We start from the raw sequence: 23163 nt of genomic DNA, 5'->3' as shown, positions 1-23163 counted from the left end.
GATGCTAGGAACTCATAACAGAGGTAGGTAGGTAGGTAGGTAGGTGTGTGTGTGTGTGGGGGGGGGTGGCTTCAGAATTCTCCAGTATACTTCTTCTACAGGGAAGATGGAAAGCAAGTGGGATAATTTTGTGAAGGGGGATAGGCTGCTGCTTCTTCAGAAACTTCTGAAGGAAACATACATTTGGGGGAAGAGCAAGAGAGGCCTCCACTAAGTGTTTGAAGTCAGTCAGTCACACACACACACACACACACACACACACACTATGGAAATCACTTGACACAAATCCTTTCTGTATGTTTATTTAAACCAGACAATGTTTGAGAACACAGGATACATTCATACATAGAAAGTGTTTTTACAAAGAACACAGCATCCAAGTCACATTTTTGTATACAGTATATAGGACATTTGTAAAACAAAAATCAGGACTTTGGGGCCCTCTAGGTATCATCCAGTCCCATTCCCTAGACTTGCCCGTTTCCAATTCACAATTAAAATATGGAAAAACATGTTGGGACAGAGGATTTTTTTTTTTTTAAGTAATTTTTTTTTACTGGCCATCAAGTAAAAACATTCAGCATGAAATGTTAGACAGCATGTCCATTCCCCATATATCACAGCCCAATAACATGCACTTGTTAAAGAGCTTGTTCTGAGGGAGGTTTTGATAACACTTAAAAAAAAAAATAGGATTATGGTGAGAAAAGCAACTTCCAAGATGCACTCACCTGTTCCCAGTCTCTTGCAGTTCAAGCCTGTTTTGTTTAGACAAACGTCAAGTTTTTGCCTGTCAACCCTATCCAATTTGTACATTGAGTAAGATTTGAGAACGCTAGGGAGAACGCGGCTTGATTTTTAGAATTGGGTGAAACACTCAACGAATATTAATCCCAATGTCCTGTTTACAGTCTCTTTTCTGACCGTCCCTGCTCCCCCTCCCCCCACATTGGAGAGTTTTAAGTTGAATGGTATCCATTCACACCTCGTAAAACGGGTCAGAAATCTGCAAGAAAAGCTAAGCAGTTACTCAGCCCTGGAAAGCAGAGGTTTCTAAAAACTAATGAATGAGCACTACAGAATGTTTGGAGTCAACTCCTCTCTCTGCTCCTGAAAAAGTCTCAGACCAGCAACACAGCCTGTTGCTCACCCTGAGAGGAGAAACAGAACACAATGGTCATCTTTGGTTTGGGACGCATCTAGATCAGAAATGTTACTAATGCAGCATGCATTAGAATGTATTTATTTCTTTGTTTAAAAGGAGGAAGGAATATTTGGGTTCTATCCTTTGGAATCTTAAAGAGAACTCACAATGAAAGACCAGGCAGCAAGCTTCTAGGGGTAGGAACTGTGTCATCTGACACCTGGTGCAGCACCTACCACAACGGGACCCTGATCTCAATTGGGGCCTATAGGTGCTACCATAATAAGCGCAGAATAGCAGCAAGAGGCTGTTTCCATTCTACTCCTCCCCTTTTAGCTCATGTATATTGTATGACATGAACAGCAGCCTGGTTCTGAACCAGAGCGTTTTCAAGGAGGAGCATTCGGATTCTCCGCTGTGTATTTTAGGCCAATTAGGGCAGTGACAGCCACAGCAGAAAACCAATGGGTTGCTCAGGTTACAGTAAGCCACCATCTGACTAAATTTGTTTGCCAGTGTAAGCAGTGAGCAGGCACAAGAGAGCTGTCTTGACAAACGAAAGCAGCAAATACCTGACGAATGAACTACTTTTTTCAGTACTTCCATTAGGAAAAGGGTGAATGGCTGGAAATACTGGTTAATGGCAATAATACATATGGCATTTAAGTATTAGGGGACAATGGCCAAGACACTCCCCACAGAGCAAGTGTTCAACTTTCCTTTCCCCGACCCACAAATCTCTCCAATCCTGGCTCAGTTCGATGTACATCTGGGCTTCTGCAATATGGAACCAGGTGTAGACAGAGCTTTTGCAGAGTTACAGGGCATGGTAGGTAGACATGCAACCTATTGAACTGGCCTTAAGACAGAGAGGCAGACACCTCTGGAGGAGTTATATGGGTGGAGGTTGAAGGACAATGAATCCCAGGTCAGGGTGAAGCTACCTGTAGCAAAGACAGCCCTACTGGAAGCTTCATGCATATGCCAGTTTGCCATTCAATCATCAACATTTTTACCTCATTTTTTTCAATGACCTGAATGTGTTTTAGAAAGCAGGAGGGGTCCAGTATGTAAATACAAATATCAAGACTCACAGGGTGAGAGTTGCGGTTCATTGGGAACTAGATGTCACTCCAGCTATTCCATCTCAAGACCTCTCTACTTTGCAAATGACGCTTTTGAAAGATGATGCACTTGGCACAAGACATCACCAGCAGCCCCTCAATCCCATTATACCACCTCTGGAAAGTCTTTGCTAATTCTGTTCAGCATCAGGCAGATGCTCCTAGTCATGATGCTGCCTGGTCCAAAGAGTAACAGGTTGTACAAGTTCTCCCCCAGATCGTACAAACCCGGCTTCCGCAGGACTACGAACAGAGTTCCCCATCTCCCAGGCAGCTGGATAGTTCGTTATGTTTCCCGATAAACATCCATTTTCCTCACATGTTGGGTATTAACACGGGAGAGTCACAGTGCGTTATATGGGACACAATCCTGGCTTCCATGCCTCCTTCATTGTACAGCAGTAGCACATAGTATCCCCTGAGAAGTGAACATCAGAGCATGGCACAGAAGACCCACTATGTGCTTAGCGTTTGTTTAGCCCAGACAAGTCTTGTACCCCTCAAAGGCAGTCCTTTGCTTTATCGACAAGGTCTTTCGTCGTTTGATGCATCTTATGAGGGCTATATGGATTCCCAGAAATATTAGCATCTTCATTTTTTTTAAAATAGATAAAGCATTTAAAAAAACCACAACAGGTCTTTTTCATCCAAATGGGGTGGAATTGTTTTTGTTGTGTTGTTATTTAAAACACATCAGTCTGTAAAAACACTCCGTATGGCCATCAACATCCATTCATGATACAAAGGAGTAAAAAATATATATATATATGGAACATGGTTTTACTTATATACAGTTACACTTGCAAGGCAAATCACTCCTCCAGTGGCTGGGCCTTTCTACCTCCAGATGCTCTGCCTTGTTGATACGACTGCAAGACATACAAAAATAAACTAAGTGACCCCATCTTGGTGGGTTAGTGTTTTTCATAAGAAAAGGAAAAAAGGATGATGTAGGCTGCAACCATGCATTTGCAATGTAAAAGGATATCCTTCAATCTAAAGGGAGTGGAGATGAACCTACAGACACCATGATGATTCTCTCTAGTGAAATGAGCAGATACAATATTCCAGGTCTGGTGTTTATACTCTTAAAATGCTACAAGGGAGAATTACAGGTGGATCTTTGCTGTACTATGTGGAGAAATGCTCATGTTATGCAGCATCCATCTGTAAGTACTCAAGACAGCGTATGCTGCTCTGTGTTCGGATATTGACCCAATGTTATGGTCACCGTCTCTTAGGATATTAAAAAGGGCAAATGTTTAGCAGAGAGGGGAAAGGGCCAAAGAAAAGATCAGCACAATTCACTTGCTTTTGCTAAAGAGAACAGGCACCAAGAAGGATGCAGGTTAAATTAGCATAATTAACTGGACAGTTCCCAAGCTGGTTCTGGGGGAGGGGCAGAGATGCCAAGGCCTGGTATAGAAAAGCACTGTTATGAAGAAGATCTGTGCAAAGTCATTCTTCCCCACTCACTCCAGTGCCATAGGCTGGGTGGGAAGGGTTTGGCATGCTCTGTGCAGCTCTTTGAAGGTGCTCCAGTGTTTCCTGGAATTAACCAGGAAAGGCTAGATGCCAAGTTCCAAAGGGGGTTGCTGGGAAGAGCATGAAGCTCTCCCCCCTCCTCAAAGGCACACATTTCTGCCTCCCAATAACTAGCTGGGCAATGCCTCGCCCCCCACCCCTCCGCCACTCCAGCATGAACGAGGAAGAAACACAATCCAGTGAAAGTTCAGGCAACAGACACATCCCTATAGGGTTTGATCCAAAGCCCACTGAGGTCAATAGAAAGCCTCCCGTTGACTTAGATGGGCTTTGGTCCAGGACCTAAATCCTCTCCTTTGCAGGCCCCCATTCCCCTCCACTAGGACCAGCAAGAGCAGCAGAAGGATGAAAAATCACAATCAGTTGTGAAGAAAGGAGAGCGACTCGGAAGCGACCGCTTGGTCTGCAAAGGAAGGTGCTTTATTTGCAATGGATGGCACGAGGTGGCGGTACGCCTACCCCCTTGGCTAAGTGCCCTGAAAAGGTCTTAGATGGATGGGTGGAGTTTGTAGCAGTCCTTGCGCCTGGGAGAGGGGACTGCCCATTACGGGGAGATGGGGGCAGCTGTGGCTCTTTCCCTGTTGGTCTGGGTAGGATGCTGCAGTCTCAGCCGCCGGCCCCCCGCATCCTTCAAGATAAAGGATTTAATGTCTCTGATAAAAATCCCCATTTGGCTCCTTCCCCCTCCAGGGTAAGACCCCATCTCCCCACCCCCTCCCCATTTAATTCCCTAACCACCAATTTATTTACAGTTTTTAAAAGCTCGTTGTGAAAATCAGAACTGAAGTGTTAAAATGGCACCAAGGCTCTGTAAAATATAATCTGCGTATCCCCATGTGGAAGGATTGGGTCTCTCTGCATTTCTCAGGGGGATCTGAATGGCAACTAATGGACGGGGTGGGTCAAATGTGTCGTCACACTACAGTGCGGTCTGCCACATCTAAACAAACAGCCGAATGCGTGGCTGCATCCAGGAAAGGAGCAGGGCACAACCAGAAAGGCTTCTTCCCCTTCCTCTAACAAGTCAAACCATTGACCCGGGGCAAAATAAGTAGTTGACATCCTCAGCAGCCTCCCACTGCAAGGGTGTTGGTATTTCTAACCAACGCAAGAAGGTCTGCATGCCAGAGGTGCAATAATGATTGCACATGGGAATTCCCATCTTGCTTCACAGCTTTCTAGCTTCTGATCCATCTCACTGGCCCCCCCGTTCGTATGTGTAGGAGGGCAGAGAACGTGCTTGCTGGTGCAGCAAACACGCAGACGGGCACCCAGCATCTTGGCTAGGAGCAAGTAGGTGTCGCAGTTGAGTTTTGAAGTGTGGAGTCTCTGACAGGCCTAAAGGTTTGGGGTCCTTTGGCTCTTTTGCATATGGCTGCCAAGGTTTGTTCATGCTAAACTGGTGGAGGCTGCGGGGATGGGGGAAAGTGCAGGCACACTCTCCGGGGGGACACCAGGCCAACTGACGCGGCACAGCAATAACTTGATTCTCTGCAGAGAATCATAAAAAACCAAGAGAGACTCTCCAGGTGGGAGCTGTAACTGCTCTACGTTGGGCTCTCCCATGGTGCCATTTCGCTAACACCAACAGGACATCTCCTGCAACTACCAGCATCGGGGCAGGGGATTCGAGAGTCCTTTTGGCAGCGCAATGCATCATGGGAGTCGGGGCGCAGGCAAATGCGTTGCTGCGTGTGCAGAGCAACGCCTGTCCCTTGCTGGTGAGGAAGCTCCTAGTACTCAGCACACGGCATCCCAACCCAATGAGTTTTTAACAGGCTTGAACTAGCAGAGATGACTCTTTAAACTGAACAGCAAAGACACTGGCTTTGGGAGCGAAGTCAACTGCAGAGCTTGCTCTGGCAGCGAGCTTCTCCCTAGTGGTGGGACACAGAGAAGGGGATGGTGCCAGGTCTAAGTGTCACGGTCACGTTGGCACCTATTCATAGCGCAGACATCACACAGCAGGATGCTTTTAATGCATTATTGCACTACATGGCACCATGGCCCCACAGCCCATCAGTTTAAGTAATACGGCTGCCAGACCCCATCCCATCCCTCATGCTCTGGTTGCCACTTGCTAACTATTATTTAAGGGCCCTAACGCACAAGGATTTACGGTAGGCACTGCAGGACAGCCAAGCCTTTGCTGTTTTAGAGCAGCTATTCGTTTTGCAATTAAATACCAGAGAAAGGAGGAGCGAGCAGGAGAGAAACACCGAGCGGTCTGAGAGTTGGGTCACAGCCTCCTCCGCGCAGGCGATAGCTGCCACCGTTGCAAAGAGACTAGACCTTTCGCAGGGCTGCTTGGCAAGACTGGGCATTAGGAGCACAACAGGGCTTAGGCCAGTTCAAACATACACACCCTCGGGGTTCAGGCTGGACACCAGTGGGTTCTGAAGGTTCCGTGGATGGCCGAGGAACTGCTTGGCGCTTGGTCGAGGAGGAGAGTCTGTGCTGGGATGGAGAAGGCCTAGGGAGGAGAAACAAGTTCACGGTTCAGTGTCAAGCTGGATTTGCTTTGCTAGCACCCTTGGAACGGGTCAGTCCAGAGCTCCCCAGCAGGGACGTTCATGCAAAACATGTCTGGGAGCTGCGCCTGGACTCTTCCCAGTAATAAAGGGGGATCAGAAGGGGCTTCCCCTCTTCTAGACTACTGTGGAGAAAAGCCTACCCTGACTCCAGTCTTGGGGGTCCTCTTTCTAAATCACTCATACGTTTCATGTGGCTCAGAGAAGCCTTTAAGGCTACACTAAAGCAGCTTCTCTATGGTCCAACAAGTAGTAGTGCTACTGGAAGAAGTGGCGAAACCTTTGGTCCATGTCCCTCCTCCACAGTCATCAATTCAGATCCCTGTGAATAATCCCCGTCTCAAACACTTCTCTGTAGCCTTCCTCACCCCAAGTGTTCTTTATAGCGCTGTGCCCGCTGCACAGGTTAACGTCCTTCATACCATGGGAGCTCTCTGCTTTGTGCTGCAGTCAAGGCAGGTTTTCCAGTCTAGATCTGAATCATCAGTACACACAAATCTCATGTACGCCAGCATCCACAGTGACAGCGGCGAGCGAACACCTCCTCGGCTATGATTTGGCAAGGTATAGTGGAAGTTGCACGAATATCATACATGTCTTTACTCACAATGGACAGACGTTCTACCAGCTCTTCCTGAACTGAATAACATATAATCCCCAGGGGACTGTGTTTCTCCCTTTGTTACAAACCACGTGTTATACTTTGAAAACTAGCTAGCATTAACGCTTCCTTCCCCATCAGCAAAAGAGCTTTTTACACCGTCGCACTCATGTCTCTGCACTCAGCCTCGGAATCAAGAGCTCTTCTGATGTTATCCTCCCGTGTAAAGAGGCTGAACTGCCTTTAGGGATGAACGCAGCCACAACTCAGCCAAGATCACTGAAGGAAAGGATTCCCCTCCCCACTTCCAAAGTTGCATGTGGCTGTGTGAAGAACCCATCTTTGCCTTGCAGTCCCAGCTCAGAACAGAGACACTTTCGGTCTATGCGCATTAGAAGACACCAGTCTGGTCTCTGGAATCGCAGGATGTTGAAAACATACAGGGCCAGACTCTCACCTGGTGCAACAGGCACAACTCTACCACCGTCAGTGGAGCGCTACGGATTGACACCAGGGGAGAATCAGGCCCACAGTACGTAAAGAGCCGTAACTGAACGGAAGCAGATTCCCAGCTAATCGTCACTGCTCTGTGTTTCTTTCCCCCTCCTGCCATGGTATTTGGAATTATGGGTAGGTTCAGTTTCTCAGTCACCTGCTTCTCCACCACACACGTACATTTAATGATATCACACTCAGCCGTCCAGAGGCTGGTAAGCAGAATGGCCAATTCAGACATTTGGGTTCCTGACCCAGAGCAAAGCTGCCAATGGCAACAGAGCAGTGTGAGGCCAGGACCTTTCCCCACTTCAGCTCTTTCTTGCCTCCTCTAGTCTCTGCTGCTAGAAGCCAGGAATTGGGTCTCTCTCACTCACCCTACCCACCACACACATAATGGTGGGTGTAGTGCGGGAGGCCCAGCCGCGGTCCTATCATCCTCATTTGCTGACAACTCCCACCGAGGCACTACTGACAACATTTTCAATGCCAGTACTTACAGCCAGGCTCCTACAGCCATACTTAGGCCCCTAAGTAGAAGCAACCTGTCTTTCAGGGGACAGTATAACCTCAGCTCCCACCAAAGCCACTTCTGTTTTAATGCACCATGGTTGGAAAGCCTTGGCCTATGGACTGTCCCACAATCGCTCCCTCTAGGAAAGGAGTAGAAGGGGCAGGTACACTGGTAGATAGCCAACCCCCCAAATCCAGCGTCTAACACCGCCCAAGGTAGTGAGTTACAGCAGCACAGATCTGTCAGATCAGACCAGACCTCTGGTCCTCTAGCCCTGATATCCTGCCGCTAGCAGAGCCTTATGCCCTCTGCTCTAAAGGAAGATGAAAAACCCCCACAATGCACTTAGCCACCGTGAGGACAATCTGTTCCCAGCCCACATGGCGGATGGGCTGACACTGAAGCAGGAGCCCTGGTGACCCTAATCTCAATGCGTGTAACTACAGAAGTATTTTGGTCGAGTCCATCCAGCTTCGATATTTGAACTACGTCCAAACGGTGAAGGAACCAGACAGGAGGCAGTGGCGAGTAACAGAAGGTGAAAGCTATAGATACCTTGACAAGGAAATCTCAGGGAGATGACAAGAGTTAGAATGGAATTAGGAGGTTTTAAAAGCAGCATTTCAGCCCAGCATAGTGGCAGGTCTTAAAGCAAGCGCCCCGCTCATTAAATAAACGAGTCTCCAAACTGCGTTCTGACCTCCGTTTCTCTGGCAGGCTGGCAGTTCGTGGTTAGTTTGATCCAGCTGGGGTTCATCCTCAGGTCTGGACTGCAAAACAGTCACTGTGGCTCCCGTCTGCTGAATAAACTGCTGCAAATTACATTGCCTCAGCTCCTTATTTAACTCCTCCAGCTCTTGATTCTGGGCCTGCAAAATACAGGGTGAACAGGATAAGCTCCACAGCTGTGCCTCACCTGCCGAGCAGAAAGGGTATCAATACAATGGGACCTCCAGAGACGAAGCTGCCAGCAAGGCTCCTGGTCCCCCTCCCCTTGCTCACCCTTCATCCTACCACCTCCTCCGAGTCCCTAAATCAAGAGACAGCAGGGCCACCAAGAGGGCAAACAACATCACTCCTCTCTTGTGCACAGACGTGGTGACCACTCGGCACTTCACACCCCCTCTTTTGGGCTGCACTAGCATGATGCTTCCAAAGCCAACAACAGAACCTGCCATCCTCCACCTATGAGGTCAGACCTGACTATGACACACAGAACCAGCAAGGCCCGAGGTGATTAAGCCCCTTGTAGGCCAGTTCTCGGAAGGCCGCATTGCTGACTTTGCCGGCTGTTCGTTTTTAAATGTAAATGAAAACTCAGACAGGGCACCCAGGCCAGAGAAAACCAGCGAGTGTTACAGGGACCAACACACCAACCTGACACTTCTCCTATGGGGGCTCTTATCCAGCCGTGAGAAAAGAGAGTCTATTGAGTCACCTGATCAGACTCACTGGAATGGGCCTTCTGCTACTTCCTCTACCTGGCAGGGCTTCTAAATTCCAGCAGCGTCCTTCCCACAAACTCATTTTAGCCTCTTGCCACAATACCCCACAGCACTCAATCTCAACTAGGCACCCAGTCACACTCGCCCTCCTTTCTCTCGCATAGGGCAGAACCAGATAAAGACAGAGCTTGCTTCCCAGCCAGCCAAGCATAGGCAGGCAGGGTTCTTGCTCAAGGCTTCCTTGTAGGGTTCTAGTGAAGCCTGTCTGCAAAGATACACAAACGCACGCTTTGAATTCATTGGGTGCCGCATATGTGGAGCTCTGACTACACCCACTTCCACTTCCGCCTCCTCCTTCCAACTCATCTTTGCGAAACCAAGAAAGTCTAGCAAGGCAGATGTCCTGGAGAGACCTCAAGTTTGGCTACACCATAGTATCCAGATTACACCTAGGTACTATTCCAGAGAAGACAACGGAGCGAAGCTGGACCAACAGAGACTGGATTTCAACCTCAGGGCAGAAGGGGCCACAGGAAACCAAGCTGGGTCCTGTCTACATTAGGGTTTGAAGAGCTTTGCTTACAAACCATGCTATGCACTACCAGAGCATAGTCTATAGCCCTAACCTCATTAATACGTAGCTCTTGTATAGCACTTTTCCTCAGTCGATCTCAAAGCACTTTACAAAGGAGGTCGGTATCCTTGTGGCTCTAGCTAGCAGTCTGTGCACCAAGAACAGGGAAACCACACTACAGGATCTTCAGCACGGACTTGCAGCTGGCACAGTGTCAACTGTAATGCGAACAAGATTTCTAGAGGCATCGGAATGGAATACAGGTCATCTCGGGACAAGACTGGCTCATTCAAGCCTATTGACTCCATCTGCAGCCTGGGAGTAGTATTTCCCTCTGTCCCTGCACCACGGCTGGTGAACAGACTGACAGCCTGAATCAGTCACTCCGCTTTCACACAGCCTGGTGGGAGAACAGAGTCGCAGGGAAGTAGTCTCAGGGTTTTCTCTGAGATGAGGCAGCGCGGGGGGAAGGGGAAGGAGAATCTAACAGGATCCTCTCTCCAGTTACCCCACCTGCTGCTGGGCCCACGTTAGAGAAACACCGGACTGCAAAACTGCTTTAATCATGGATGGTCAGTCACACATAATCACAATACTTTGTGACAATAATAATGTCGTTCCAAGTCAGTATTTAATCAGCGGGAATGCCAAGACAACATTCCCGCAGGAGGAGATGGACTGAGGCTATGTCTACACTAGGAGCACTTTACTGGTATCCCGCACTGGCCAAGTGCTCCGAAATGTGGATGCAGCTATACCAGCAAAGCTGCACTTTCCACTGGAATAATCAAACCAATCATAAAGTAGGAATTTTAAGAACGGTCAGTTCTCCATATGTCCACAGGAGGGCACCAGTGTCTACTAAACAGAAAAGGAAGAAAAACTAAAGCCATGTGCTTAGTGCTTCTATTTAAGCAAACTATAAGCACAAATACAAAACAGGGTTTGCAGCTACCAGCTCGGAGCCACCCACGAACACACAAGATGCTCCGATGGCTGCAAACGTAAGCGTCCCTAGCGAGGGGCAACTAATGCTGCTCTGTCCTGGGGGAGGCTGGGGAAGTAGAAGTGTTTACGTTAAATCAGGCAGGGGTTAGGTGAACACAAGAGAGTGGGAGATGGGGGGAACGTCACCTGTAACAGGTATCACACTAGAGCCTCCCTGCTTTCCTAGGGGGTTCAGGAGGGATTAGAGCCTTTTTACACCAACAGGAACAAAACTTCCTGGTAGGGTTTTTCCAAAGACATCACCCCTCCATCTCACCTATTTACTCAGACCCCAGAATCCACCCAGCCCAGCGACCTTGTGCCACCAGCAAGCCAGAGGGGCTGCTGACTTGTTCCAAGCCAAGCATACGCCCAGCTCCCATGCTGCTCTCCTAGCCCACCATCAGCATTCACACCCTGCTCCCTCCCTCCCTGTCGCATGGAATGGCTGCTGTCCCGCTCCCGGCTTTGGGCCAGAAGGAGTTTGTTAGGGCACTGCATTTCCAATGAGAAACGCGAGCTGGTTGCCATCCAGATCTCCCACTGGAGGTAACATGGCCCAGACCACAGGAGTCCGGACTGAGACTCAGGAGGGCTGGGCTCTGCCACTGACCTTGGGTAAGTCACTTTCCCTCTCTGCACCTGGTTCCTGTTCCACCCTGTGTCTTTTCCACTGAGACGGTCATCTCAGAAGTGGGGATTGTGTCTGTCTCTCTCTCTCTGTGCACAGCGCCTAGTCCCCACTCTGAGCTGGGGCTTCCAGGGGGTCTACACTGCGGTAAGACTCCCAGGGCTGGCCAGTGTCAGCTGCCTTGGGCTTGCGGGGCTATAAAATTGCAGTGTAACTTTTGGGCTCAGGCTGGAGTCCACCCATCTACCCTGCAGCCAGGCGCACGCGTTTTATTGCAGCTAGACATAGCTGAAGTGGTACCGTCCTACAGCTAACAACAACTTCCATCTCACTGGCAAACGTGTGGCGAGGGGCGGGGGAAGTTCCAGATGGAGCCTCCTCTGGTTAGTGTGCATAGTTCCTCGTCAGTTCCACCCCCAGCACCTTATGCCACAAGCAGAGCTCAAGAGCAGCACCAGTCAGAGGAGAGGTCCTGGGGAGGCTGGATGCCAGCAGCACCTGCTACCTTGGCTTATTCCTTCATAAAGCCAGAGGAGTAGAAGCCTTTACACCACTGGGTGGCTGTGAGGAGAGGCCGGGTGCATTGCTGTTAGTGAGGCAGCGCATTCGGCTTCTGTCTCTCTTCACAGGCAACAAAGACAAAACAGCGCAAGAGCTGGTCTACACGGGGGATCTCCTCTCATCAGCAATTTAAATAGCATGAGGAAGCCAGATCAAGAGTTCTGGCCATGGCCGTGCTGCTGTAGCACCGGACTGCAGATGCCTCGTACATCAGTGGAAGTGGTTTTCCCGTCAATGTAGGTAATTCAGGTGGTAGCTAGGTCAATGGAAGAATCCTTCCGTCAACCTCGCTGCGTCTACCATGAGGGTTGAGGTCGACCTAAACATCACGCGCCGTGCAACCGTTTCACAGCCTGGAGCAACAAAGCTAGGTCACCCTCACTTTTAGGTGTAGACCAGGCCCTTCGTGCTAAGCGGCTCACTACGGTTGTGAAAAACTGTCCACAAACACTAGGCCCAGGTGCACCCCCACGACAGCTGCCTGGGTAGTTTTCAGTCAGTCCCACTGGTTTTCCAGACACATGAGGGGAACGTTGCAAATTCTTGTACCTGCTATTTTAAAAGATGCTGGTGGGCAAGGCAATTCTCTGATCTCGGCTTTTCTGGATTTTCTCCCTCCCACCCAATAGTCCTTTAAGAAGATTACACAATGAGCTAATTAACCTGCAGCTCTAGCTCACTGTAGCAACTGTTGTCAATACGTGACTCAGGTGTAGTGAGTTTTCCTCTCTACTTATGCTCCTCACTTGGGGTGGGGGCAGGGAGAGCAGGCTGAAGAGAAGGAAAAAGGGCCCCTTGCTTTGCCCTGAGCTTCTTAAAATCTTCCTGGGTTTAAAGTTTTTAAGAGGAATGATGTTTCCCTCCCATCTTCCCTGTTGCATTGCTACAGCTGTTGAAAAGGCTGCAGCACCCCAGGACGTGCTGCATAAGTGCTCCCTGGAGGCATGTCCCGGATACCAAAGTGTGGGAGAGAACAAGTGCGTCCCTCAAACACCAAGACGTGTGGTTGGAAAGCACCATAGAGTATTCCCTGCGCAGATCCCACTACCAGCCTGAGCAGGCACCATGAAGCCAATGCTGCTCCAAAGAGCCACACCCGATGAGCGCTCTCCAGCGTGGACATGTCCATGAGCGTTCCAGGCACATCAGGAGGAGCTGTGTTTCCTGCAAGTCAGTCCCTCACCCCACACCCTGCACCATATGGTTTGCTAAGCACTGTCTATCCCAGGCGCTAACTCCTCGGGGCTGGAGCCCACAGGACGCTGAGCAGCAAAGCAGGGACCCACAGGAGTGATACCACTGAACTCAATGGGACTATTCGGGCACATAAGGGTTTTGATGGATCAGGGTGAGCGTGCTCAGTGCCTTGCAGGATCAAGCCCCAGTCCGTTAATTCTCCCAGCCATACTGCACTTCCCGTGGCTTTCTATCCACCCAAGTAGTATTGAACCCTAACTGTTGGGGTTGTAACACCCAGACCACCCCCACTATCCGCCGATGGCAACCTGTCAAGAGCCGCAAAGAGCTCTCTACTGATCTGAGCAGTCAGGAGGGTTCTGGGGTTTCAGACCCGGTTCAGCAGCTGATCCCTGGGCAGCTCCCTTAACAGTCTTGTGTAGGCCCCGCTCGGGAGGAAGGCCAGAGCATGAGCTGAACATGGCTGCATTCCACTGCTGACCCCCAGGAGCACGCGTTACTGAGACTGTACCTGCAAATTCCTTTCGGCTTCTTCCAAGGCCTTCCCCACGCTCGCCAGGCTGCTCTCCAGCTGGGCGCTCTGCTTGGCCTTGGCTTCCAGATCCCTTTTCATTTTGGCAGCCATGTCCTCCAGATCTGCAGGAGCCTCTTTCGCCCGCCTGGCCCTCTCTGTGATCTCTAACTGGATCTCCTTCTCCAGGACCTCCGTCTTGGTGGTCAGCTCGTGGATTTTCTGAGTGTACTCCTCCATGGTGGCCCGCAGGCTCCTCACCTTCTCCTGCCGCTCCCTCTCGCACTCCTTCTCCAGGTGGAGCTCGCTCTGCCAGAACTCCTCTTCACCCAGCTCCATCTCATTCCGCCTGATCAGGTGCTCCAGATAAAGGATCTCGTCTTCCTGGCTGGAGCCCCTGTCCTGCTCCCAGTGCCTGAGGTCCGTTTCCAGGGAATCCCCATGCACCTCCAAGGAGTGCAGCTGCTCCTGCTGGTGCAGCACAGTCTTAAACAGCTCCTCCTTGGATGGATGGCTGCGACTGGTGCTGTCCTTTGAGTCTACACTGTCCCTCTTGTGCAGTCTCAGCTTGCTCTTGGCGAGCCGATCGCTGGAGCCCATAGGGCCCAAGTTAAAGGTCATAGACTTTTTAGGCTCCCGGGACCTGGGCACCTCTGTGCTGACTGGCCTGGGTTTGATGGGAAGGCTGGCCCGGATGAATGTCCTCTCGGGAGCCTGGGGGGCACTGTCAGAGGAAGGGCGCTCGGCCAGGCTGGGGCCCGTCCGCTGCAATATGAACTGCACGTCGTTGGCATACTGTCCACACTTGGCCAGTGACTCCAGAGGGCATTCGTGCGGTAGAAGCTGCCTCTCCTTCTCCCGCAGCTTCTGGATGAGAATGTACCTTCCTGTCTGGCCTGAGAAGAGAACAGATGAGTCACTAGGAGCTCAAAGAGAAATGGGGAATATCACACTTGGCAACATTTCATCATGCTCAGCCGCTCCACTCCCCCCGCCTGTGCCCGAGATCCCATCTGCATTAGAAACACGTAGAGCCTCTGGCAGCACGTCCGTCTCACAACCGTTACCTTAATGCAGCTCTTCCCCACCACACTCAAAGAGGAGACGACTTACCTGTAACTGGAGGTTCTTCGAGATGTGCGGCCCCTCCCTGTATTCCACTGATGCATGTGCACCATGCTCAGTGGACTACAATAGGGACCATCACTTGAAGAACCAGAAACCTGGCAGGGGAGTGACTTTTGCTTCCAGCAAAGACCACCAATGTCAGTGGCTGCAGCCAGGCAGCATGTGTTCTTCCCAATGCTGTGTCAATGCACCTCCATCCATGCCTATGGCACCCCTGTCCTTTCTAGCCCTAGGTCACCTACCTGGCTTCACTCCAAGCAGGGGCATCAATCTCAACCCTCCCCCCCACTCCCAACTTTTCATGGGCCTATGTACTCCACCCACCCACCACCGACTTTGCAGACTATAATATAATCGCATAACATTCTACATATTGACAACTTTGCCCCCCATTCCCCTGAATTCTTCTGAAATGACACCCCCTGATTCCAAGTCCTAGGCGTTGAAGACTCCCCACTGAATAGCAGTGTTTTCTGCACTAGGAAAATTAAGTCCTGTAATTACCCAATACACACTGCTGGGGCTCTGGGGCTCACACCACCAGTTTATCTGCTTTCAGGATTAGACAACACAGTGGTGACGCTTCCCAAGCCCTAGCTCTAATACTATCTCCACCACTGCAGCCGCCAGTGGGGAATTACAAGTCTTAAAAGTTCCTAGTGTAGATAAGCCTAAAAGGCCACATTTATTTTCATGTGTGACCTCAGGCAGGATTAGAACCTGGGTCTGCAGAGAGCCAGTCTAACATCTTATCTCACTGTACCACTGCAGCCTCCACCTGCTAGGCCTGCAGGATGGAAAGGATATTTGTCATTAAAAGATCATGAGCAAGCAGGTTTTCTGGGAGCAGAAACATCATAACTCAGCTTCAAACACTTTCTGATGCTTCTGAGACAGAGTCAGGAGATTTCTAGCCCACAAGGTTTTGGTCCTGAGCATGTGGGTGCTTCTCTACTTGCACTTCCAATTAATGATGCCGCAGATGGAGACCTGGGCTGCAGCATCAGCTTGGAGGCATATGTAACCGTGGAGGGCAGTTGCAACTTCAGTGAATTTCCAAATCACTAGACAGGATCGCTGCTCACCATTACCCGGGGGATATTCGAACAGTGCAATCAGCACTAACGTGCACATCTCAAGTTCAGGGAAACTGCAAGCACAAGCTGGGTGACTCACATGGGGTGTCTCACGCTCCCATGCCACGGCCTGGCTTCCGCCTGCAGAAGAGCACATGGCCACTGACTATTGTTTGTCCCCGCTGAACATCAGGGGAGGCAGAACCTGGGGCTGTTCTGCATTGCTCAGCGTGCTGCCGGGAGGAACACATCTGCCCAGCCCTTACCTGTGTGGCTCACTCTCCAGTACAGTGTTATGGAGCTCACAAGCCAGCAGGGCTTCTCCCCTCCCTCACTGCAGGCTGGCAAGGGAGGCAGGATGCTTGTGGTTAAGGTGCTGGCCTGGGACTCTGGAGATCCAAATTCAGCTCCCCCACTGTGGGAGCTAGGGCGGGAGGGATAGCTCAGTGGTTTGAGCATTGAGGGGGCCATTTAGGGATCTGGGGCAAAAATCTGTCAGGGACGGTACTTGGTCCTGCTGTGAAGGCAGGGGACTGGCTTCGATGAGTCATACCCAAGCTAGCTTTCATCTCAGTGAAACAGCGAAGCCACGAAGCCACGGCAGCACGTGCTTCATTGTGGGCTAGTCCTGCAAGTAAATACCCAGGGCTCCAGGAGGACTTGTATAGCCCAGGCTGAAGTGGGCACTGCCTGCAGCTTCACTGCTCCGGGTCCTGAGCTAGCGAGATTAAAACGACCTCAGGAACACAAGCTGCAGTCACAGCGCATGACTGCGATACAGACCTACCCTAAAGACCTTCAGAGCCAGAGGCAAACTCAGGCCAGGTCTACACCACCGCGGTAAATTGATCTAAGCTACCCTACTTCAGTTACGTGAATACGTAGCTAGATCCACTTACCACAGCATCTACACCGCGCAGTGTCGACGGGAGACACTCTCCCATCGATTTAGCACATCTTCACCAGACCCGCTAAATTATCACTTGCAGCAGCACCGAGTTAGCTCCGTAGTGAAGACGTGCCTTCAGAGTGCGTGTGTGGGGAACTGGGCCTTTTCACAAGCCAGCTGAGGCTTCTCAGGCAGGGCTCAGTATTTATGGACAGAGGATGAGTGGAGAAAAGCTGACATTGGCCCATGTTCTCTACTAATGCAAAATGGGGCATCCACCGATGCCAGAAGAAGTCGGTGCCTATGCATCCTAGCATGAGCTGCTTACATCCCAAGTGAGGCAGTGCTGAAAGACACAGCTGTACCAATGCAATTAAACACACTTGTGATCCCACAGATGATCGTTTGCATCACGCTGTTTATGTGGCAAAGATTTAAGAGAATTTTGCTGTGCCCTCCCTGTGGCAAAGATAGCCTCATGCTGCCCTGAGGTCTCCTGCTTCCTCAACCGGAGATTACTGTGCAGATGTGGACATGAATTTAATTATGAAGAGATTGGTGGGTTCTGAGGCAGGGGGAGGGGGTGGAAGCAGGACTATTTTAGTGATCTTAAATTTTTAAAAGGTTGAAAGTTAAAACCTGTTATCAAAGAAGAACTGGCCTGGGTCAAGCCTTTTGTGTTAGAAATGTAATAGAGTTCTAGAACTAATCCACCAGGAGACAGAGTTGGCTGCTGGTGACAACAGGGCACTGGAGTCAGGACTCCTGGGTTCTAGTCCCGTCTCTGCCACTCACTGGGAGACTCCCTGGGGAAAGTTACTTCATCTGTATGTCTCAGTTTCATCCAGCTCCAAAGTGGAGAATAATCCTTGACCACATCACAGGAAAGACTTGAGAATGTATAGAAGCACTTTCTCAGGTATTGCGATAAAAACTGATGTCGGTCATTGACCAAACTTCACCAGACACAGGATTCAATACATTACTTACCAATAGCCCGTGCCAATGCTATGACCACCTCCTGGCATGTGGTCTGATCTGAGACGCCACACACAACCCGCTGGATACCATCAACCCAGACCTTCAGCTCCATCACCAAAGTTGCAGAGGAATTAGACTCTCTGGACCATCGCAAGGTGGTTTCCCTGTAGGGATAGAAAACAAGTGCTTGATTTCATGTGTGCTGTCTGATCTAATGTGCCAGCCCCTAAACACTTCACAACAATCAAATTAACAGGCATGCAAGATTCCCCTACAGAATGCCCATTTGTCAAAACGGCCAAGAGGCAATTTGTTAATGACAAGAATGGAAGTTAGCCAATGAAGCCATGTTTCGGGAGCCTAAGACCAGCTACCATTTGATGTAGCTGATTTCAAAGAGCTTTAGAAGAATATAAGACATTTTAAAGGCAGAGGGAACACACACCTTTAGTGCCAACATCTCTGTGCAATCATCCCACAGCAGCAAGCGGTATCCCACACTTTACTGGACTTAAAACCAGCTGCTTGAAGCCACTCTCAGCTCAGCTCTTTGCCCCTCACCCTGTTCCCTGGCTTCTTGTAAAGACCACCAGAAATTAGTTTGTCTCAAAAGATGTCTCGAGTCCAGGATTGGGCCTAGGTCAAGAGGAATTTGTTCATCCCATTGTAAAGCCAGTAACATGGGCAGGTCTCAGGAAGCAGTTCCAGCATTCAACAGATATCACTAACTTGCACTTTTCACCTGACACTCACAGGTTAATCCTGGCTGGAATCGCTTGCTCATAGCTGGTTGCGGCTGCAGCACTGCCACTGTCAAAGCAGGGGATACGCTACACTAAGGTTTTAAGTTCTACTAGACACAAGTCTTTCTCTTGCCAGTTTCACAGGCCACCATCCACCCTGAACAATAAATGGGGATAAGACGTGCAAGTCACAATGACTCCATAATCCTCCACTCACAGACAGCTTCAGAAAGTACTTAATGTATCCGCTAACAGTTACCTTGCCTTCCCCCTGCCTCTTCTTTGAACCTCTATCTACATGGGGATTTTAACCATGGGAGAACGACATTTAAACTTCTGTGCCCTGTTTTAGAACAACTCATGACCACTCAGACACCACAGGAATGAGTAGGGCACAATGCCCACATGTTGCCAGCCAGCGTGACAGAGCTGGACTGAGATCAGAAACTGTGTTGAACAGTTCATAATTTGGCACTGACTAGGCTCCAGGTGTATACAGCAGCCATAAATAGTTTGCCAACATTCAAATGGGCAAGGCTTTGTTCACACCTATCCCACAGATTAAAGGAAGCTTGTGATCACAGAGTCATCCAATCAGAACGCGGAAACCATTTCATGAAACTTGGGTGACCAATCACAGAGTTTGAAAACATAGAATCACAGATATGTAGGGCTGGAAGGGACCTTGAGAAGTTATCAAGTCCAGCCCCCTGAGCTGTGGCATGGCCAAGTTAACCTAGACCAGGGGTCGGCAACCTACGGCACGCAAGCTGATTTTGAGTGGCACGCAACTCCCTGCCGCGGTCCCGGCCCCCCCCCCCCACTCAGCCCCCCCACCCACCGCTCTCCCCTGCGGGGGCAGGAGGCAAAAGCTTGGTTCTGCGACAGCCAAGCTCCCCCCGTCCCCTCTTCTTCCCCCAGTGTGGTGCTTTCCGGCCCCTCCTCCTCTCCGTCCCTGGCCAATCAGCTGATGGCCCTAGCAAGGGGGAGGGGGAGGGGAAAGAGCGGCAGCATGCACACAGCTCTGTAGGTTTTAGAGTAGCAGCCGTGTTAGTCTGTATCCGCAAAAAGAACAGGAGTACTTGTGGCACCTTAGAGACTAAAATTTATTAGAGCATAAGCTTTCGTGGACTACAGCCCACTTCTTCGGATGCATATAGAATGGAACATATATTGAGGGGATATATATACACACAGACAGAGACCATGAACAGGTGGGAGTTGTCTTACCAACTCTGAGAGGCCAATTAAGTAAGAGAAAAAAAAAACTTTTGAAGTGATAATCAAGCTAGCCCATCACTTCAAAAGTTTTTTTTTTCTCTTACTTAATTGGCCTCTCAGAGTTGGTAAGACAACTCCCACCTGTTCATGGTCTCTGTCTGTGTGTATATATATCCCCTCAATATATGTTCCATTCTATATGCATCCGAAGAAGTGGGCTGTAGTCCACGAAAGCTTATGCTCTAATAAATTTGTTAGTCTCTAAGGTGCCACAAGTACTCCTGTTCTTTTTACAGCTCTGTAGGGGACGCAGAGAGAGGTAGGGATGGAGCCTGGGGGAAGGAGGTGGAACAGGGCATATCCCTTTCAGCCCCCTGCCATGAGCCGCTCAGGGCAGGGGGCTGGGAGCACCCCCACAGGCCGAGCACCCCAGCTTTCTGCCCTGCACCCTCCACACCTCTGCCCTGAACCCCCCCCCCCCCACCACACCCCCAGCCTTCTGCCCTGCACCCCCACACACCCCCAGCCCTGAACCTCCCATACCCCAACACACACCCAGCCTTCTGCCCTGATCTCTGAACCCCCCCCCACCCCAGCCTTCTGCCCAGACCCCTGAAATATGCCCCCTCCCAGGTCTGGGGTCCCGGCCGCAGGCCCTGATCAGCCCTCTGCTGGCCTAGGTGAACAGAACCCCAGGCTGGCAGCGAGCTGAGCAGGCTGGTGGCGTAAGATCAGCATTTTCATTTAATTTTAAATTACGCTTCTTAAACATTTTGAAAACCTTGTTTACTTTACATACAATAGTTTAGTTATATAATATAGACTTATAGAAAGAGACCTTCTAAAAACATTAAAATGTATCACCGGCACGCGAAACCTTAAATTAGAGTGAATAAATGAAGACTCGGCACAGCACTTCTGAAAGGTTGCCGACCCCTGAGATAGACCATCCCTGACAGGTGTTTGTCCAACTTGTTTTTAAAAGCTTCCGATGATGGGGACTCCCCAGCCTCCCTTGGAAATCTATTCCAGAGCTTAACTACCCTTGTCGTTAGAAAGTTTTTCTAAATCTCCCTTGCTGCAGATTAAGCCCATTGCTTCTTGTCCTACCTTCAGAGGACACGGAGAAAAACTGATCACCGTCCTCTTTATAACAGCCCTTGATATTGGAAAACTTTTCTCAGGTCTCCCACCTCAGTCTTCTTTTCTCAAGACTACACCTGCCCAGTTTTTTCTAACCTTTCCTCACAGGCCAGGTTTTCTAAGCCTTTTGTCATTTTTGTTGCTCTCCTCTGGACTTTTTCCAGTTTGTCCACATCCTTCCTAAATCATCACTTGGTATTTTCAACCGCCCGTAGGTTAAATTTGTTCCCATAAAGTGACTGAACAATTAACAGACTCACCAGTAAAACTCACTGTTCATAGGCAATTTGGAAGCCGAATAAAGGGGTTAGAGTTGAGTAAGTTGTTCATTGCAAACATTTTAGCTAGTGCTGGCATGATTTGTCTCAGTCTACATTGGCCAGCCAAAATGCTTTTTCCCTCATTGTTTCCTTGTGCTCCCAGTCTGTCTGTCACCACCTGTTGTCACTTGTCTTATATCTAGATTACAATCTCCTCAAGATAGTGACTGTCTTTGTTCTGTGTTTGTACAGTGCCTGGTACACCAGGGCCTACTCAACACTGGCTCCCTCAGTGGTACTGCAAAACAAATAAATAATGGGTCTGAACCTTGTTTTGGTTTATTTATAGTGTATTTAAAAGATCTGAAGTGTTTTCCAGCTTGTGCTTTTAGCTTTAGAAATATGAAAAATGTCAGGTCACTTCGCCCTTGTTCTTGCTGGGTGAAGCAAGGCAGGAAGCACACTAGATACCCGATACTAGTCGACAAAGATTACATGAGCCACGTATCAAACAACATTCATATGGTCTGAATCAGCTTCACATCAAAACTATGAAAAGAATCCTGAGTGAGGACACCTTGAGCTGCTACTCACTCACTGGAATCCTAACTAGAAAGCCATTCTGCTGGACACAATGCCACACCTTGGTATGTTCCCTGCTGTCAGCCAAAGCAAACTCCAGAAATAGAGCTTCACCCAGGAAGAGAACACAATGCTCGGAGATGCCTAGAAAGTTGGGGGAGGCAGGTTCAACTCAACTGGCTAAATGCTTTGAATTCCTCTCTCTCTCTCTCTCTACACCTAGGAACCCACGTGCACTATCTCTAGGTGACTAACTCTGACATCTTAACTATTCACAGCTGTTGCCAGAAGACTGGGAAAAGGCAGGTGTAACTAGAAGCATGAGTGTTTAAGAGAATGCACTGCATATGTATCTTCAAGTGATGGATGAACTACAGAATGTTTGGAGACTTAGCCAAAGTCTATCTGAACCACAAGCACCGACTTTCCAATGTGCTGGGGAGGGGGGGGGGTGCTCGACTCCCGGCTCTGCCCTGGGCCCTACCCCCATTCCACCTCTTCCCAAAAGGTCCCACCCCCGCCCTGCCTCTTCCTGCCAGGTTCCGCCCCCTCCCTTGGAGCACACCACGTCCTTGCTCCTCTGATTGCAGCGGGCGGGAGGTGCTGATTGGCGGGGTCACTGGGGGGGAGCTGATTCCCAGTGGGCGGGAAGCACTGGGGGGGAGCTGATGGGGAACTGCCGGTGGGTGCTCAGCACCCACCATTTTCCCCCCCATGGGTGCTTCAGCCCCAGAGCACCCACAGATTTGGTGCCTATGATCTGAACTCTCTGCTCTACCCAAGGGTGATGGCAGCCTGGCTGAATGAGGGAGATTCCACAACCTTCTGCTCTAGTTGGGTGGCCAGAACCACCCCAGGAATAGCTCTTCCCTACAGGATTTCAATACTTTCCCAAGCCAGCAAGGGCTGAAGTATGTGATCATGGAATTAAAACAAAACAAAACAAAAACACCACTTTGAAAAATACTTGGTTTGTGTTTTGGGCAAGGATGGGATGAGGGAAGGAAGGAAGGAAGGAACATTTTAAAGTTATTAATTTCTATTACAGTAATCCTTAGGAACCCACTGAAGAACATAAGAACAGCCATACTGGGTCACAATGCCAGGTGTTCTAGAGGGAATGGGCAGAACAGGTAATCATCAAGTGATCCATCCTCTGTCACCCATTCCCAGATAATGGCAAATAGAGGCTAGGGACACCATCCCTGCCCATCCTGGCTAATAGCCATTGATGGACCTATCCTCCATGAACGTATCTAGTTCTTTCTTTAACCCTACTA

The 23163-nt window shown here is 49.7% G+C and overlaps 1 protein-coding gene across 6 annotated transcripts in view; it reads right to left on the bottom strand.

Annotated features, from left to right (window-relative positions):
* Window positions 1-286: 286 nt before the first annotated feature.
* Window positions 287-23163, bottom strand: part of RASSF7 (Ras association domain family member 7) — a 126348-nt gene continuing 103471 nt past the window's right edge. For 4 of the 6 annotated variants that reach the window (XM_034770388.1, XM_034770389.1, XM_034770392.1 and 1 more), the window contains 5 exons: window positions 17944-18098; window positions 13861-14756; window positions 8655-8823; window positions 6179-6286; window positions 287-3137 (listed from right to left, as the gene is read on the bottom strand). In XM_034770388.1, coding sequence (XP_034626279.1) covers window positions 3106-3137; window positions 6179-6286; window positions 8655-8823; window positions 13861-14756; window positions 17944-18098 — 1360 coding nt within the window. In that variant the 3' untranslated portion in view covers window positions 287-3105. Of the gene's footprint in view, window positions 6287-8654; window positions 8824-13860; window positions 14757-17943; window positions 18099-23163 lie in introns of all 6 variants that reach the window. The other 2 variants (XM_034770391.1, XM_034770390.1) reach the window with 2 other exon arrangements.

This window comes from Trachemys scripta, chromosome 4 (assembly GCF_013100865.1).
Source record: "Trachemys scripta elegans isolate TJP31775 chromosome 4, CAS_Tse_1.0, whole genome shotgun sequence".
Classification (NCBI taxonomy): domain Eukaryota; kingdom Metazoa; phylum Chordata; order Testudines; family Emydidae; genus Trachemys; species Trachemys scripta.
Note: the sequence above shows the minus strand (reverse complement) of the source record. Positions and strands in the feature narration are given on the sequence as shown.